Here is an 18,531-nt window from a genome sequence, read left to right as displayed (position 1 = left end):
AAACATTTTCTAAGTTTCCATTCTGGCAATATAAGAAATCTAACATTTTCTAAGTGCCAACCAAATTGTTTCCGACAACAACAAATTACAAACTTCCAAATACACTAAAATAAATTAAATTACAAACTTCCAAATTATAAACTTATAAATGCCCAACAAATGAACCAAAATAAATTAAATGTTACAAACTTCCAAATATTTCAACTTCCAAGTTGTGCCTGAAAAAATTATAATAACTTGAGTTTAACTAACTATATAACTTTGTTAGATATAATTATATAAAATTTATATCATCAAGACTTTATACTTTAGTATTACATATTATTATAAATTTATGTATTAGTGTTTATCTATTAGTGTTACATGTTATTATATATTAGTATTACAATATTACATGTTATTATATATTTTGATATTTATATATCATTATTACATGTTATTATATTTATATATGATTAATATATTAAAAAATACATATATTTTTATAAAATATATATAATATGACTTCTCAAAAAAAAAAATTCTTAACTCCAACATTAAAGCGGAATCGGAATTTGAGTCAGATTTTCAAATTTTGACTCTAATTCAAACTCGGGAGAATATCCACATGTGGGCCATAAAAGTGCCGTCCACATCGGCCCGTTCTCTCCCCTTCAATCGGCCGTCTGATAGCTGGCGAATTTCAGGCCTCGGAATCTCAGTCTCGGATCAATTGTTTTAACAAAGCAGTTGATTGGTACGTGCTTAACACGCATTCGCTGATTCGCCTCCTCTTGTCATCACAGATAAATCCAACGATCCAAGACACAGAGTAGTCCTTTATGTTCCCAGGCGCTCCTCTCTCCCCTTCGTCCTCTTTCTCTCCGTGTTTCCATATTCCCAAACCCAAAAAGCTCCTGATTTCCGGATTATTTATTGCATTATATTGGTAATCTCAGAACATTTCGTCGTGAAAATTTTGATCAGAAATTGGGAGTGGGGGATTAGAATGGCTCAGGCAGTCGAGGAATGGTATAAGCAGATGCCTGTCATCACCCGCTCGTATCTCACAGCCGTTATTGTCACCACCGTCGGTTGCTCCCTCGACGTATATCTCTCTCTCTCTCTCTCTCTCTCTCTCTCTCTCTCTCTCTCTCTCTCTCTCTCTCTCTCTCTCGTATAGGACTTTTTCGGTTTTCTCTTGGGCTGATGGGTTGTATGGCTTGGTTCTGGGTTTATTCAAAATCATGAAATTTTTGGTTCTACTCCTTGCTTCTCAATTGGGTTGTGGCAAATTTTTTATTCCGGAACCTCTTGGATGATCTGAATGATTAACTAGAAGATGTGTAATTGATACCTATCCATTTTATAATGCTACTGGGTTTGATTGTTTATGTTGTTTTAATTGAATCTTTTTTCAATTCCGGGAAGTTTTGGCTTTTCCTTCTGAGTTTTTAGTTGGGTTTTGTTTTAAAATCTTGCAGATAATATCACCATATAAGCTGTACTTGAATCCAGTGCTAGTGGTCAAGCAATATGAGTTCTGGCGTCTCATCACCAATTTCTTGTACTTCCGGAAGATGGGTAACTCTTTTCAGCTTCAATCTTTCAATGTTTATTCTCGGTAATTAAATTATATTGTTTTCAGTTTAGGTTTTCATACTATTTTATTTGACGACGATGAAGCTGCAAGATCCTATCCAAGAGAAGAAATCTTGAAAGAATGTTTATTAGTTGAACTTGTTTGCCGTAAATGCCATGGCTGTGGTCTGTGAGCAATTATTTTTAGCAACTTAACTCCAATCACGTAACCATATGATAATGTAAGAAGCCTGCATTGGGTACTCATCTGCCAATCTCTTATTATCTCCAAATGAACACGCCCACAGACACGTGAATTCTCAATTAGATATTAGTGATAAGTTTTCAATTTGATAGCCTCAGTGGGTTGATTCAATCCTCTTGTGATGCATTATGTGGTGAATGTAGTTGGTCATTTTGATCAGTCTTGGTGATTTTTTCCCCTTGGTTCTTTAAAATTCCTTCCTTTTAAAGTTCTCCTTAAGAAAATTTTGTAAAACTTTTTTAACTTGAAGCGGGAATCTATAGGCAAAGTGGCAATGTGCCTGGGTTGTAATTGTTTTTAACTTGATGAAGCTGGATTGGCAGCTCAAGTTTTAATTGAGGATTTAGCATATTGTAATCAAACTGCTGCAGATTTTGACATGATGGGCTTCTGCCATCAGGCACCCTCTCCACTTTCTCTAATGATCTCTCTGAACACAATAATCTGTTTATGTTTTCTGCTGTCCAATGAATCAGTGATGCTATTAATTTGTCGCAGTCAGATTATACATTGTCCTGATGCATTTATTTTAATGTGTTTGTTTCCAACAGTAGGTTGGTTGTTTGAAATCCAATTGAGGCCTTGTAATAAACAATTTCTGTCATTTTAACGTGATTTATAACTTGTTACTGCAGACTTGGACTTTTTGTTTCATATGTTCTTTCTTGCTCGATACTGCAAGCTCCTTGAAGAGAACTCATTCAGGGGAAGGACAGCTGATTTCTTTTACATGCTGTTATTTGGTGCCACTGTTTTAACTGGAATTGTTCTTATCGGGGGCACTATACCTTATTTGTCAGAGTCGTTTGCAAAAATTATATTCCTTAGCAATTCATTGACATTCATGATGGTTAGTTCTTTTAATTTGGTTTATCATATTTATCAAAAAAATTGTTTAATCATATGGTTGCTACTCTTACTGAATTACTATTAAGTAGTAACTTTTGTTTATAGGAATGCTATCTAACAGTCATGGTAGGACGGAAGTTATTATTGACATTTGCTTTCATTAGCTTTCTTCCTTGTTTGATAAGTTTAGTGATTCATGTCTCCAATTAGGCCAAAGGGATTGTACTTTTTTAAATAGCCTTGTCACTCTTACCTATTTTACAGGTCTATGTGTGGAGCAAGCAAAATCCTTTCATACATATGAGTTTCTTGGGCCTTTTTACTTTCACAGCGGCTTATCTACCATGGGTGAGTATGCTTTGATAACTGATCGCATTATCTTGTTGAATTAGGATCGTGCTGAAATTTATAATTAAAATGGTTCCAATGCTATGTATCTTGTTGCTCATTCATTATTCGAAATTAATCTGAGATAGGCTATTTCATTATAAGGTTCTTTACTGTAGTTAACCTTTTCCTACCTAATTAAGTTTGTAATGCTTTTTTCCTTGTTTTCCTGCAGGTTCTTTTGGGATTCTCTGTTCTTGTTGGTGCTAGTGCATGGGTGGATCTACTGGTGAGAATCTGCACTGAAGCTGAACTATCAAATTTATATGCCTACTCTAAAAATGCAGCAAAGCCTTGCCTTAACATTGGCATGAACCGCTAGATGTCTAGTTTCCCTCTATAATTTTATTTTCTCCTAATGCATCGCTTTCATAATGGGAGAAGCCTAGACCTTAGTAGAGAATTAGACGCCTGCTGGGACCTTGCCTAAAATCACTATAATCCGTAGGTGGATGATTTGGAGCCAATTTTGTAAGGATGAAAAAACCCAGAGGGTGTGATATGTTGCTTCGCATATTATCTTTGGTTAATATATAGACTCCATTTGTCACCCCTTTATATGCATCCTTTAAACTCCCTCCCCCCTTCTGGCCTTTCTATGTTGAACTTTTTTTCTTTTTCCTTTTTCAGGGAATGATTGCTGGCCATGCCTACTATTTTCTTGAAGATGTGTATCCACGAATGACAGATCGCCGGCCTTTAAGAACTCCATCATTTATTAAAGCTCTATTTGCAGATGAGTATGTTGTTGTGGCACGGCCTGCAAATGTGCAATTTGCTCCACCACCTGCAGATGATGTCCTCCAAGGTTGAATATGATTGCTAAGTTTATGGTGGCTAGACCTCAGGTTACTGATCTGGCATTGGAAACGGCAAGCATCAATTAGAAGATAGATGGTGGCCTCTGTAATATATTGAAGTATACACTGACATGCTAATTGCTTTTTTGCATTTGTTGAATTTAAGGTTTAGCAAACATACCATAAAAGGTTTTAGCCAAAATTACAGAAAATTTTCTTGTTTCTGTTGCCTGTTTTGATTTGTCATGCTGTTTCCATCTCTTTTTCTGGAAGTCTGGGCTTCATTTCTGGTTAATTTGTTCAATAAAGACGGGAAAAGTATTAATTCGGCTTCTGGTTATTGTTCTTCTACAGTCTGCTCCTGAAGATAAATAGTCAAAGAATAAACTTACAACCTTTTTTCTTTTAACAATTATCCTTTTCAATTATAGTAATTAATGTGACACATTTTAAGTAATTTTATTAATCAACTATTTGAATAATAATAAAAAAAAAAATCATTCAAAACGCGATACATCAACCATTATGAGGTCGCTGTGATCAAGAATTCTCAAATTTTTTCCCCCTCACCACCCGTAGACTAGGCACCAAGGATTAAACAATGTGATAGATCCATCTGTGGCACATTTTCCCAGTAGGTGAACAATGGGTACTAGCGTACAACACTACACACTCCCTCGCAGAATGGGAAGAGGGCAGAGACGAGGGGTTACATTTCACCGATGGAAGTTGTGCGTTTCCATTTTTGGGGGATGGGGTGGGAGCTTGTTGATTTGAATAGTTCAGATATTCCAATTCTTTTTGGGCATTTGGCTCCTTTTATACATCTTACATGCTGGGAACATGTGATTTAGGGTACAAATTCTAATCAATCTTGAGTATATATAATAAGTTTGATCTCAGAAACTCAGATTTGATCCAAAATACAAATTTTTAAGAGGGCTTCATTGATGGAGTGCACGGACACGTCCACCTCCACCTCCACTGCTCAACTCAACAGTATAATTTGAACTTTTTGGGGCAAGCGGAGGTGGCTTCCCTACCTGTACATAAATAATGTGGAATGTAATATAGGGAGACAAATTAATATATACTTATAAAAAATTGTTCGGCAGACACCATGAGATTTGAAGGCCAACCACATACTAAATTGAGACCTACAGCATCAAAACTCCAAAAACTAAATGGGACCAAAATATCACATATCCGGTTCTTGAATTCACGACCCAAGGAGAATTGAAGAAATGATTCCCCTCCAGAAAAGGGGAAAAAGCTTTGTAATATACAAGGAAAAAAGAAAAAAGAATTGCCGGCATCATGAGCCATACCAGAATACTAAACATCTGGATTTTTCATTTTCTTGGCTCTCCTTCTACTGCTCAACTCTTGTAGGAACTAACTCAATAAGAAAAATCATTTTTGATGGGGCAAATGAACACCGAGATCCAAGATCATGCACCGTTATCAACGGATGGGATGATATTGAGCTGATATTCTCTTGGGAGGCAACTTCCGCAGGATGTAGAGGACTAGAGCCGAAGGGAGGATTTCGACCAACTGTTTGAACCACAAAATTTCCAAATTTAGATAGAAGAGAGAGAGAGAGAGAGAGAGAGAGAGAGAGAGAGAGAGAGAGAGAGAGAGAGAGATGAAAAAGGCAAAGGTTATCAAAATAACAAGCTTGCTGACTACCATGTAGTAGATCAAGTTCAAAACGGGATGATCCAAGACATCAAGTGATGCATCTGAATCAAATGCAGATAAAACAACCTGCATTTTTTATTGAAGTTAGAAGCACATTTATACTTAAGATAGCAACAACGGGTACAAAACATATGTAAACAACTTTATAATCTTATAATTGTCCTCATTTCATTAAAACAAACAATTACAATGGAGAAATGTCCCAAGTTCATTTGTGCCTAGATGAAGTTTCAGGAGCTGATACGATGAACAGTCTAGATCAGCTAGCTATCCTTACACTCACATCCTACTATATTATCTAGTCAATTTCAAATTGAACCTGGAAAATCAACAGTAAAATGTAACTTCAGCTCATCCTACAGGCTTAATCAAAGCCAGATGTTACATGCTCGTGACCTAAAATTGTAAATACACATGCCATCTTATTAAGGTTTTGCAAAATAAATAAAAGTTAACTCTTAGTTTCTAAGTCGAATGATGCTACTATTTTGCTGCGCCTAGATGCATCCATTACCAATTAATACATTTCATTTATTTAATCCATCTCAACATCCTCATATAAAATGCTTTAGAAATTACGAAATAAGATTTCAATTTCCAATTATTACGAACAAAATTGAAAGTTGGTCTCATCGATATCACATCAAATCAAGAAAGAGAAGCTACTAGTGTCTGTAGAAACGCAATAGGAACAAATAAAGTAGATGAAACTAGGTTTTGAGATTTGCAGAAAAAATTGCACTGTTTCAAAAATATCTAATGCAGCACGCCAGTTCATAAAAATAATTTCTTATACAGTCAGTTTGAAATTTCAACTCTTTTTTTTTTTTTTTTGATAAAAATAACCATTGCAACTCTTTGGATTTAGAACCAGAACAAGATTTTTTTTTTTTGAGTGGCACCGGATGTCCATGAATAACATCCGAACTAATCCCAAGGGTGCACAGGCTCTCAGCAAGGAGTTTCCCACAAGTGCATCTCGAGTAATTCAAGGAGAAAATCCCGTAACCCGATGGCCTATAGAGATTGTTTGCACCCAAAGGGATTTGAATCTTAGACCTGGGGGGAGGAAACCCCCAAGCCCAAAGCCTTTACCACTTGGGTCAACCACTAGGGGTTAGAACCAGAACAAGATTTAAATAATAACAGGTCCACTGATGTACACTGTGGTGCATGAGACAGGCAGAAAGAGTTGTCGTTTTCCATAGCACTACAATTTCATGTATTCTGAAGTCCTAAAGAAAAGAAGTGCAAAAAATTTTTTTGATACTTACAACAAAGCATCTTATAAGAAAGCAAGTGAAACATATGGCTGTAACAGATCCAACCTGCAATAACAAAAAAGGGGCACAATTTATGTTAATAAAATCTAGTTCAAATTGAAATACTTTTTTTTTTTTTTTTGCTAGGGGGAGTTACATAGTAGAAACTTGTTTTAGATAAGTAGTTACATAGTAGAAACTTAAAAGGATCTACTTTGGAGGCAAGGACAACCAGACAAAACACCACCCAACCAGATAATTCAATTATTTATCATTCAACTTTGATAAAAAAGCAATATACCACTGACTATAGTGACAAGAAAGGTCAATTAAGAAAAACTCACAAGAAGTCGTGTTTCATTATAATGAAATATGTGTTAGTCATTTTTATGCATCTGAACTACTAAACATATATTCATACATACATACATATAAATGTATATCAACCAATGAATAGATCTAATAGTCTCAATTTCTGAGTAGAATAATTGATACAATGCATAGCTATAGCCTATTATAAACCAAAACATTAAATATACAAAGGGGCACACAAAACAATTTGCATATAAAGTGGTCCAATTGGGGTTGTTTCAAACTTGCAACCACCTAAGTGATCAAATATCTTCTAAATGGACGATAATAGGGGCAGAGGTTCTTCAAACGGTACAGTAGTGTAGATTAGTGAATTAATACTGATTGATCTTCCTGTGTACTTCACTGTCATAATTGCACTTTTAATGTTATTTTGGTTACTTTTCAAAAGAAAAAAAAGGATTTGAACTAGAACACTTCTTATCGCTGATCCCACTGTAAACTACTAAATATACATATATAAATTGGAATCATATTCTGTCACGTTTACTCAAATTCAATCAAGTTATACAAAAAATATCGAGCACTGTTTCATATTAGATCTAAAAGTATATGATTGTCACCCCATGTACATGGAAATTGGTTACGTTCAGTTACCCCAAAACATGCCAATAAGATATTTGACATACAAACATAATACCCAAAGAAGAAGTGAAGTAACAAATCTGTTAATCATTTTCACAGTCCATTAGACAACTAGTGTGAACTGCGGAGGCACCCTACCTCATGAAGCTTCTTTCTTCTCCCTTTTGATTCGATTGGAAAGCGTCTCAACATGAAAAATAACCTATAAGCATTTTGTATGTCAATACAACAGCAAAAATGCAGATATAAAGCCCCAAAGACAGACACCAACAGGTACCAATAATTGATAAAGGTCACATGCACTGAACAGAAAATACTGAAAAGATCAGCATGATGCTGAACAGTGAACTCTCACCTTCCTCCATATAGCAAGAAACCCAATGCAGCTATAATTGATACCGCTGGAAAAAAAATAATAATAATAAGTGATAAAATAAGCACAGCTGATCAAATGGAAGAAGCAATACCTAAAATGTACGACATGTATATTTAGGAGGCAAATGAGGTGTTAATCTGTAGGAAAATAGAACTTGTGAAAGTTGCAGCATAGTTGGACACAAGGCCTAACCTGCAACAAATATCTTTCCAATGCATTCGACAACGCTGTTGTTATCAATCCAAAGGTATATCCAGATGCAAACCTGATGCCAAAGCCTCACTTTGGTCAGATTCTTTTTAAAATCAAGTAAAATATCTGAAGTGACCCTTAGGAGCTTGGTTGGGGCTGTTTTTGCTACAATGGCATGCATCCCGAAAATGAAATAAGAGGTATGGCATATGGGAATGTTATATGAAATGAAAGAAATTAAAAGAGCAGGAATCATTGGAAGTTCGGGGGTAGTCTGCCCATGTTCGACATAGCATAGGCTTCATTAGCAAGATGTTTGTGTAGACCCATAGAGCACAAAATGAATCCTTTTATCAGAAGAAAATATAAAAGGAAAAAACCATGCAATCAAAAGGGAGAAAAAAACTGACAGAGAAAAAGGAGGAAGAGGAGAAGAAGAAATGACAGATACAAGAACAAAAAAGAAAAAAAAATGGCTGTCATGATGGAACCACATGCAATTAAACATGCCATAACCAAAATGATATTCTTTTTTTTTTTTTTTTAGATAAAACAAAAGGATATTCTTAGAAGATTATATTTCTGCAGCAGATTCCAGATATCTGTGAGCTAATTGGTACATCTATGATGCAACTCATGCAGCATCATAAAGTGAGCGATTGATCATACCTGTATAAAATACACTCCAGCATTAACTGAAATATAAACAATCTTGAGCTTATCGGTCGGTAAACTTCTTGCCTGTCCATTTGGTACCAAAAAGGTTAATATTTCCCCACACCCACAAAGTTCTACACCTCATTGGAGTGTAAAACTGGCCTTATATTCTGATAACAGAAATCCCTTTTTGCAACAGAGAGAGGAACATTTACTTGCCTGGTGATATATCTCTGCCCAAAAAAGGACAAGGAGTGTGTATGTAGAGAAAAATAGAAGACCTGGAAGATCCAGTAAGACCAAAACTAGAACCTGGTTCAACATACATCAGCTCTATGTCAGTACACTATACTTGATGCTTGGAGAGAACATTATTTACTCCAACTAGTCTCATTTTTTTCCTTTTATATCTAAGCTCCCACCCAGCAAAGCAAGCAAATTGTACAGTTTACATTATATCATGGAATCTTTTGAGAAGAAATCGATGTTGAGCTGAGTTGTTCTGACAGAACATTTCAGTTGAAACTAGGCAACTTTTGACCATGAAGGAGGTTGAGCTTCTAAGAAAAATGTCCTAAACTTTATATTTCTGAAAATAAAAAGGTAAACGAACATGCTTGTATCTTTTAACTAAGCCCAAGAGTGGAGCTGAGTTTAGTAATTTCCTCTACCATTGTTTGATACTTTTTAGAAACTATGTGAAGTGACACCATGTCTGACCAAAATAAGAAAAATTTGCAGATCATTCATATCCTGGAACTGTTACTGTACAAACTCAAAATCAATGTAAGTGTTACATCGCATTAGATTGTTAGGTTAAAGTTTTTTGAGCTCCACAATGGCATTTCTCGAAACTTCAACAAACCAACCTTTGGGTGCAATACAAATACTTGCTTGTGAAATCCAAATACAACTGCACGTACTGCAACATAAGAAAAGAAACCAAATAATGAAATAATATCCAAATGATAAAGTATATCAACGATTCCAGCATCACCAGCCCAGAAATATTACCTCCATTTACAATGAAGTTCATAAGATGGAAAACTTTCTGTGTTGTCCAACCATATTCAGGCACTCTCAACTCAATCCTTACCAATTGAATCTGCAGATCAAGAACACAGATACACAACTTCAGATATTCCCCTAAATACTTCAAACAAGTTTTCTGATCTTTCCAGGATAAAATGAAGCATATTTTTCCTCTAACTAATCAATTGGAGTCCAAATAATCGAGAATAGGGCATAACCTGAACAAAAACTCAAGATAAGTTAAGAACTAAATAACATGCCAACAATACCTATTCAGAATAATAATCACAAACTTTATGGAAAATGAAGTTATTCAACAAAATATGTTAAAATATTAACAAAAAGGATTATTTGTCCAATAATAAACTCAATAAAGTTGGAAAATTTAGGAATCCCACAACTAGGTGCTTGATGCAACTACTTTCTGCACAGCTAGCAGCCCATCAATAACGTCACTATCTCAAACACTCAACTTCTAATGATCCTTAAGCGGGTCAATGAAACAAAGCAGACATTTATAACAGTTCATCCATCATTTTGTCCATCCCAAACCCACAAGAAAGAAAAAAATAAGAAAGGAGAAAAATAAGTCATTTAAATCAGATAAATATTCCTAAAGCAAACGAATCTAGATATTAAGTTACCAAGAATTGAATCACAGAGAAGAATAAAATGGATACTATAAATTCACATACATATATGGAGTTAGTTCAAGAGAGAGGGAAAGAAAGAGAAAAGGGAGGAAGGGGGACCAGAGCAACGGAGGAGACGAGGGCGTATGCAGCACAGAGAGTGTAGAAGATCCCGTCCTGCCACCGAGTGGAGTCGTTAATCTTGTCCCACCATTCGGGAAAGAGAGCTCCCAGGTCCTCCACGGGCCTCAAGCCCAGCGGCATTCTCGTCATTCTTCTCTAGCTCGTCAAGCTCCTCCGAACGAGCTTCTTCTACACGGAAAGGTCAAACACCAGTTTGAGAGAGAAGCCCTCGAAAAAAAGAGAGCCAAAAACTGCTGAGGGGCAGAAATAAACACAAAATCAAAGCGGCAGACAGAGAGGGGAGGGAAAGTTATACCAGACAGTCAGAGAGAGACGTGGGGCCTTTGGTTTTGGGGGGATTTTGTTGTTTGGTCGCTCCCACCTAAGGTTCCACGGATGAGACGAGAAGGTCGAGTGGTGGTAGCTTTACATTTACATGGTAAGGCTGCTGCTACGTCTACAGTTCCCCCCACGCCCTTTACTTCTAAACGCTCTCCTTTACACACTCCCCTCCTTTTTTTTGTACTTCTTGAACGATGCTTCTTCCGGCTGTACTTTTTTGGCAAAGGCTAGCTCCATCTTCCGTATATGGTGCATTGGTGATCGGAGTGCACGTTTGCTTTGTCTTTTCGGATAGATTTTTTTTAATATTTATTTTATTCTAAATGGAGGAGATTTATTACTATAAATAAACAACTTTAACATAAGGTCTCGTGTGGTTACAATGAGACGAGATTAAACAAATATTAAAAATTAAATAAAATATTATTAAAATAATTTTTTTAATATAATTTTTATTTTATAATTAAAAAAATAAATTATTTATTATCTTTTATGTAAAAATTTTTTTAAAAAAATTAAAATCATTATATAAAATAAAATTAAATAATTTGATTTTGTGTAACTAAATTAATCCTAACAATAACATATAATTTTTGCATTGAATCAATACGATGTATTTTTAGAGGAATACTCAAGGTAATAAAATAATCTTAAAAAATTAAAAATTAATTTTAAAATTAAAAACTAACAACAATTAGAAAATATAATAAAATAAATTAAAATAAATAAGGTAATAATATTCTTACGACCTATTTTACAATCAATTAATGCAATAATATCACTTTAATATAAATAAATTTTAATTTTATAAAACTAACGTTCATTTAATTTTATATTTAAAATAAATTTATGTTGCATCTTAATAATCTGCATTGCCATGTTCACTACATGTTTTAAAAGATGCAAATGCCAACAATACCCATCTTATATTAATTTCCATATTATAAAAACATGATGTTATTTGCTTTAAATTAAAGAAAAATATTAATATTTGGAATATGCTATCTTAAATCATATCCATTAATGCGACATAATATTAATGAGAAATACTTATTTTTTTTATTTTTTTTTTCTAAATATTTACTGAAATAAAATATAATGGAGTTAGGAGTTGAGTTTATTTTTGGTGAGAGTGATTCAAGTAAGGAAAATATTTTAGATATAAAGGAATTAAATAAAATAAATTTATAAATTAATGTAATTTAATATTATACGTCAAATTATAAAATTATTTTTATTATAAAATAAATTTAACAGATACTATTAAACACATTAATTTATAAATTTATATATATATATATATATATTTTGGTATCTTAACCACATTTCTTAACGTAATTATATTGTTAGGTGGCAAACAGAAAAACAGATATTTTTTGGTTAGGCGGCAAATAGATTTGATTAGATGGAGCATGGGGTTAATAGTATCCGTTAATAGTATATGTGGACCCATTCCGTCCAATTGGGTCCACCGACAACTTGGTACTTCTGCTGGACTCTCTCAGTAGGATTATTGGTGTTGTGCGACACGAAGTTTCTCCCAAGTCCCTTCCAATATAGTGAATGTCGTTTAGCAAAAATCTATATAAATAATAATAATTTGTATAAGATTCAAATATATAAATTTTATATCTTTTTTTTTTTGTAAAAGATTAGATTTTATCATGAAAAAGTATAATTTTTTAAATGGGATCTATTTTATTACAAAAGACCTATATTGCAAAGGACGTGTTTTATAATTAAAGGTGATTGTTAACCTGTAACTCTCTATGGGGTAGTACTATGTACTTATGATAACTTTGATACTTACTTCAATAATGATAGATAATAATTTAAGAAAATATAATCATATAGTTCGAGAGTTACATGTTATTCTTATGTATATGCATAGATGTCTATTAGATTAAATATTATAAATAAATTAAGTTCATGCTATGCTTAGTCATGAGGAGGCTTGTCCTTAAAATACCGAAGTTATATGATCGTAATAACATGAAATTCATAGGCTGAGGGTTTATCCCTCCTAATAATCAGGACGGCCAGACCTATCTTAAATTTCACAACTTTTTCAGATAATTATCCTTTAATAATAACGGGCATTTAGCTCTGATTTGGGCCATGTTGATATTGATTCTTTTAATTATTCCACTAATTTTTCTCATATGTGTAAGTGAATAATTTATTAACATAAGGCATATACATGTCCTCATTTATTTTTCTCAAGATATTTCAAGCCATGAATTATCCCATTGTGTATTTGGACCTAAGGGCTACCCGGCTAGCTCATTCATTGCCCAGCATTGCCATTTCCACTTACAATAACTAAGAAGTGGGAATTTCAAACTTCGGGCGGTGTGCATAGTGCATACGTTATAAAACTTTTATACAATTTTTTTTTTTTTTGTAAACATCATGAAAAGGTATAATTTTTTAAGTGAGATCCATTTTATGACAAAATATCTATATAAATTTTGTTTATTTAAAATTTATACTCAACATTACTCATTTAAAATAAAAATCATATTAGGCCGGTTAAAATAACCCAAGTCTCAATTTTGCGACAGCGGCTAGCTCCCAAAAAAACATAAATTTTATGTTATTATTGCACTCTTTTGGTTGGTTTGTGTTTTGTTTTGGATAAAACTTTAATCATGATTGAAAATATTTATTATTTACTTACCCATGACATGACTAGGTTCTAAGCCTTGCAAATATGTGGTATGAACTTTAAATTGTGAATTTGAGTTGGTTTTCTAAAGTCTCCACAAGGTTAATTACGATGCATTTCTTTTAATAGAATAATTAATTTGCAGAGGGTGATTGGAAGTTTGAGCAAATGTGATTTGAAATTTATTGCTCATGACTAATATACATAATGAAACATAAAAGGAATGACACCATTTTTTGTGGCCGAAGATTCAAAAAAGTGAAATAATATTTGTAATTATAAAATGTACGAACGTCGTATATTTATTTTTTAAAAAAATAAATATAAAAATAATAATTTTTTAATAATAAATTATATAAGTTATAATTATATGTTGTATTACTGTCAGCCACCCAAAGCGTTGTAAAATGTTGGATTACTTGCACGAGAGCCACGAACAATGTTAACATATGGGATATGACAACATGAACGACCACGGGCTGGCTCGGTCCATCCCCGTGGCCTCTTGTGGGCTATACTCTCAATGAACCCAAAAATGGTTTGGGCCACCCTCTGTAGACACGGACTGGATCTCTCAAGAACTTGTAGCCACCGCCGAAGTGGTGTAGATGCGGAGTGGTCCGACCTCAAGGACGGTGGACAGCCCGCATGACTCCCTAGAATGAAAGGTTGCGATTTGCGAGTTCGATTCATAGGGTTCAAGTGTTAAATCGGACCGGTTTATTATTATTATTTATCCTAAAATTCACTCACCGTCGCTCTCACTGATCGCAGACATCCATATCACGTCCAGCCACCCTCTAAATCCATCTCCGGTCCAAAACCCTAAACCCCGAAACAGCCATGTCTCTTTTATATAGAATCCGGCAAGCTCTCGCATCAAGCCCCATCGCCCAACGCCACCACTTCTCCACGTCGTCGGTCCTATCCCCTAACTCCACAACCCCACTCACCTCTAAGGAGAAAACCCGTGCCGCCCTCTCCCTCCTCAAGTCCGAGCAAAACCCCCACAAAATCCTTGAGATCTGCCGCGCGGCTTTCCTCACTCCCGACTCCCACCTCGACCGCATCGCCTTCTCCGTCGCCATCTCCAAGCTCTCTAGTGCCAATCACTTCGACGTCATCCGCCAATTCCTCGAAGAGGAGCTCAAGTCCCGCCCCGACCTCAAAACCGAGCGTTTTGCATCCCACGTCATTGTACTCTACGGCCAGGCCAAAATGCTCCACCAGGCCGTCGAGACTTTTCAGCAAATGGACCGACTGGGCATCGACCGCTCCGTCAAATCCCTCAATGCGTTGCTCTTCGCTTGTCTTCTTTCCAAGGATTACAAGGAGCTGAAACGGATTTACCTCGAGTTCCCTAAGATTTATTCCATCCAGCCGGATTTGGATACATACAACACGGTGATCAAGGCGTTTTCGGATTCAGATTCTACGAGTTCCGGGTACTCGGTGTTGGCCGAGATGGAGAGGAAATCTGTGAAGCCGAACGCGACGAGCTATGGGAACATGATTGCTGGGTTTTACAAGGAGGAAAAGTTCGAGGACGTTGGGAAAGTTATGAAGTTGATGCAGGACCATGGGGTGCACCCTGGTATTGGTACCTATAACATAAGGATTCAGAGCTTGTGTAAGCTAAAGAAGTCGTCGGAGGCCAAGGCTTTGCTTGATGGAATGATGTCGAGGGGGATAAAACCGAATGCGGTCACGTATTCGCATTTGATTCATGGATTTAGTAAAGAAGGGAATTTGGAGCAGGCGAAGAAGCTCTTTAAGACCATGGTGAGTAGGGGATGCAAACCGGATAGTAACTGCTATTTTACTCTGGTTTACTTCCTATGCCAAGGTGGTGATTTCGAGTCCGCGTTATCGCTCTCTAAGGAGAGTATGGAGAAGGGTTGGATCCCGCAATTCTCGACGATGAAGTCGCTTGTGGAGGGACTTGTCAGCATTTCCAAACTTGAAGAGGCACGGGAGCTTATTAAGCAAATCAAGGAGAAAGTCAATAAGAATGTTAACATGTGGGATGAAATCGAAGCTGGCTTGCCGCAATGAGGAGTCCTTGGTATGCATGCTGGAAGAGACCTTGGGGTCAAATCCATGATCGACGCACTCTCCGTAGTCTAGAGATGTTTTTTTAACTTTCATATACCTTGAGTTATTGGGTTACATCTCTTATTATTGAATATGGATTTTTGATGGTGTTTGTTGAACAAACCTTGTTCGCCCGTTCGGTTGTTCTGTAATGGGAAAGCACAATCTTGATCTCTTTGCTGTGCATTTGGTTCTTTTGTAAAAGATCATGAGCTTTGATGGCTAAGCCGCTTTTATAATGGTCATGGCAGTTAACCTTTGTACTGCAGAAGCTCGTTTATGACGACCATGCTGTACTATCGTTGCTATATTTCAACTCCTATTTTCTTCATTGTTTATGTGAACGAACCTTTGCCAGCCATCTTGGCATTCTTAATTCAACTAATCAGAATGTTTCGATACCTTTGGACCGGGTAGTGGTTGGCAATAAAGTTGCTTTGACCACCTCATGGAGCAATTTGGTGCTGCTTGCGTGTAATCCTGATCATTTTATTTTATGAACAAGGGAGTTGACATGGGGCATTTCTTTGTCGTCTTCCTGTAAAGACATTTTTGCAGACCTTCACAATTTGTACCGTTCATTGTAAAATGCCTGCAATCTCTAGCATGTTGATAATAGTGTATAGTTAAGATGAGAAAAGAATTGAAACAAGCGTCACTTGTGATGAAATTTCATCTCAATGCTAGGGAGAATATGACTGGGAGGAACCTTTTGTATTATAATCGGCCTTGAATATATTGAAGTCAGAATTTTTATGGTGGTGGGCACTGAGCTTATATGTCAACTATCGGATTTCTGGTCACCAACTAGGAAGCTGCTGGTTAGACATTTGGGTTGTCATTGCGAACGTCAGTGTTGATGTTAAATGTCAGAGACGTCAGTGGAGTATGCATGAATCTTTGGATTAGTAACCCTCCTGTGTCTTATGATGGTGGAGCACTGTTGATCCAATCTGCTCTCTGGAGTGAAAGTTGTTGGAGCAACTTAGACTGGTAACCCTCTGTCTTGTGAAGGTGGAGTACGGTTGATCCAATCTGTTCTTGTATTTATTCAGTGAAAACTTTCTAATATTTAGGCATATTGCCCGAAGAAAAGTGGCATTCTGAGCTTTTGTCTACTCGTAATGAGAAACGTGTTCAGGTTATGTACAGATGGGTTGGTGGAAACAGAGCTGCTGCAATGAGATTCTTGTGGATTCTGATTTAGTAACATGTCTGATGGGGGTATATTTGATCTTGATAACCGATCAGTGGCAGGATTTGTGGCTGCCATCAATCTGCGAGATCCTTTATTTACTCTGAGAAAAACTCTGTATCTAGATTCGATTTGAACTTTTAAGTTGCATCTGGAGTAATGTTATTGTGAAAGGTTGTTCCCTTAGGACATCCACAAGTTACTTTTATCCTCTGCTAAACTGAATTTTGATTTCAGACATCCACGGATTTTCAAAATCTACTGCTGAAATTTATCTCATTTATTTGTTGCATATGCATTTTCTAGTTCGAATTGCTATCGTTATATCTAAGATCACTTATCAATTGGATGAGAGTGACTGGGAGTTTTGCTTATTTTATGGTCTCTTTTAGAAGTTTGTAATTGTATGTATATCTTAGTTGTTTTTTCTTTCTTTTTGTGCAACTCTCGTATACTTCCCGCCGGCCAATTAGGGCTATGGCAGTTTTGTTTTCCAATTGAATCCTAATTTCAGTTGAAGCTTTCAACCACCAAGATCTAAAACCTTGTCTCTTATGAAAATTGCATCTTATCTGGCCAGAAGACAAAAGAGAGGCTGATTGGGACTTCTTGCACTCTATTCAACAGGACTTGGTGAAAGAGCACATTTGTTATCAAAGAGTAAGCTAGTTAAGACTCAAATCATCCTTTGGTTTTAACACCAGACGCACTCTCTGGGTTTCAAATAAACGCTTCTCTATCGGTAGGCAGCTTAAACAAGTGCTGAGGTGATGCAATGTACCGGGCATACTTCTTTTTTTTTTTTTAACGAATTCGGTAGATTATGCAAACACATACCTTTAAGTTGGTTAATTTCGAACTAGTACAAAATAAATACATCATACAGATTAGGTAAATTATCGACTTTTATCGATAGGATGTGGCCATCAAAACTGTTTGCACCCATGCTCACTGCTGATAATTCTTAATAATGGAAGATTCAGGGATGCAGCAACATGAAACCGAAAAGTCTTAACTCTTGCTGCCCGTCTGGTCTACTCTAACTGGATGGCTTCAAAGGGCGTTTGCAATCACTCCTCACAGCTTGACCAAGTTTTGCCAACTTCGGCTTGCAGCTTGTTTGCAATTCCAACGGTTGTGATCATCTCCGACAGATGTGAAACTTGTAAAAGATGTCCTTATGGAAAAGTTTTAACTCCTTGATCCCTGTCTTCTGTGTGGAGACACCACAAGCTTAATGCCACCATTACTTCTTCCTATCTTTAAACGCTTCTGCCCATCAAAATATTGCAGACATGACGGTCATCAGTTCTTTGCAAACAAGAGATCCAAATTAAGATTTCCTACCGATCATGGCAGATCTTTTCTCCATGTGTTGCACTTCATATGCTGCAGTGGAAGCCACTGTTATCGAAACCACCATTTCACCTCAAGGA

General features: G+C 36.0%; 3 protein-coding genes across 6 annotated transcripts; 2 read left to right on the top strand and 1 right to left on the bottom strand.

The window, feature by feature from the left end:
• Positions 1-729: 729 nt before the first annotated feature.
• LOC122279239 (derlin-2.2-like) lies at positions 730-4,201 on the top strand. 2 transcript variants are annotated; one of them, XM_043089704.1, is made up of 6 exons: positions 730-1,087; positions 1,464-1,603; positions 2,461-2,675; positions 2,939-3,022; positions 3,237-3,290; positions 3,692-4,201. In XM_043089704.1, exons 2-6 carry the CDS (start codon positions 1,516-1,518, stop codon positions 3,872-3,874), a joined length of 624 nt encoding a protein of 207 aa, XP_042945638.1. In that variant the 5' UTR covers positions 730-1,087; positions 1,464-1,515; the 3' UTR covers positions 3,875-4,201. The 2 variants fall into 2 exon arrangements, with proteins under 2 accessions (XP_042945638.1, XP_042945637.1); XM_043089703.1 differs by having other exon boundaries at positions 757-1,087; positions 1,464-1,563.
• Positions 4,202-4,932: 731 nt separating this feature from the next.
• LOC122279238 (tobamovirus multiplication protein 1) lies at positions 4,933-11,338 on the bottom strand. 3 transcript variants are annotated; one of them, XM_043089700.1, is made up of 12 exons: positions 11,113-11,338; positions 10,794-10,985; positions 10,024-10,114; positions 9,879-9,931; positions 9,229-9,321; positions 9,022-9,093; positions 8,353-8,425; positions 8,140-8,185; positions 7,923-7,986; positions 6,840-6,893; positions 5,554-5,631; positions 4,933-5,418 (listed from the first exon to the last, which is right to left on the bottom strand). In XM_043089700.1, the coding sequence occupies exons 2-12, from the start codon at positions 10,944-10,946 to the stop codon at positions 5,326-5,328; spliced, it is 870 nt and encodes a 289-aa protein (XP_042945634.1). In that variant the 5' UTR covers positions 10,947-10,985; positions 11,113-11,338; the 3' UTR covers positions 4,933-5,325. The 3 variants fall into 3 exon arrangements, with proteins under 3 accessions (XP_042945634.1, XP_042945635.1, XP_042945636.1); XM_043089701.1 differs by having other exon boundaries at positions 10,794-10,982; XM_043089702.1 differs by lacking the exons at positions 6,840-6,893; positions 11,113-11,338 and having other exon boundaries at positions 10,794-11,083.
• Positions 11,339-14,449: 3,111 nt separating this feature from the next.
• Positions 14,450-16,259, top strand: LOC122279237 (pentatricopeptide repeat-containing protein At1g61870, mitochondrial). The gene has a single exon (XM_043089699.1). The coding sequence runs from the start codon at positions 14,650-14,652 to the stop codon at positions 15,859-15,861; it is 1,212 nt and encodes a 403-aa protein (XP_042945633.1). The 5' UTR covers positions 14,450-14,649; the 3' UTR covers positions 15,862-16,259.
• Positions 16,260-18,531: the final 2,272 nt, after the last annotated feature.

The sequence above is a fragment of the Carya illinoinensis genome, chromosome 10 (genome assembly GCF_018687715.1).
Source record: "Carya illinoinensis cultivar Pawnee chromosome 10, C.illinoinensisPawnee_v1, whole genome shotgun sequence".
NCBI lineage: Eukaryota > Viridiplantae > Streptophyta > Magnoliopsida > Fagales > Juglandaceae > Carya > Carya illinoinensis.
The sequence above is the reverse complement of the archived record's forward strand: the minus strand, read 5'-3'. Positions and strand labels throughout refer to the sequence as shown.

What these genes read in the sequence shown, in the direction of transcription:
- LOC122279238 (XM_043089700.1), bottom strand. Translation starts at nt 10,946, where the DNA reads ATGACGAGAATGCCGCTGGGCTTGAGGCCCGTGGAGGACCTGGGAGCT. An exon ending in TCGTCTCCTCCGTTGCTCTG is followed by an intron (nt 10,115 to 10,793) that starts GTCCCCCTTCCT and finishes CTTGATCTGCAG; the next exon opens with ATTCAATTGGTAAGGATTGA. An exon ending in GAACTTCATTGTAAATGGAG is followed by an intron (nt 9,932 to 10,023) that starts GTAATATTTCTG and finishes CTTATGTTGCAG; the next exon opens with TACGTGCAGTTGTATTTGGA.
- LOC122279237 (XM_043089699.1), top strand. Translation starts at nt 14,650, where the DNA reads ATGTCTCTTTTATATAGAATCCGGCAAGCTCTCGCATCAAGCCCCATC.
- LOC122279239 (XM_043089703.1), top strand. Translation starts at nt 989, where the DNA reads ATGGCTCAGGCAGTCGAGGAATGGTATAAGCAGATGCCTGTCATCACC. An exon ending in CCGTCGGTTGCTCCCTCGAC is followed by an intron (nt 1,088 to 1,463) that starts GTATATCTCTCT and finishes AAAATCTTGCAG; the next exon opens with ATAATATCACCATATAAGCT. An exon ending in GTGCATGGGTGGATCTACTG is followed by an intron (nt 3,291 to 3,691) that starts GTGAGAATCTGC and finishes TTCCTTTTTCAG; the next exon opens with GGAATGATTGCTGGCCATGC.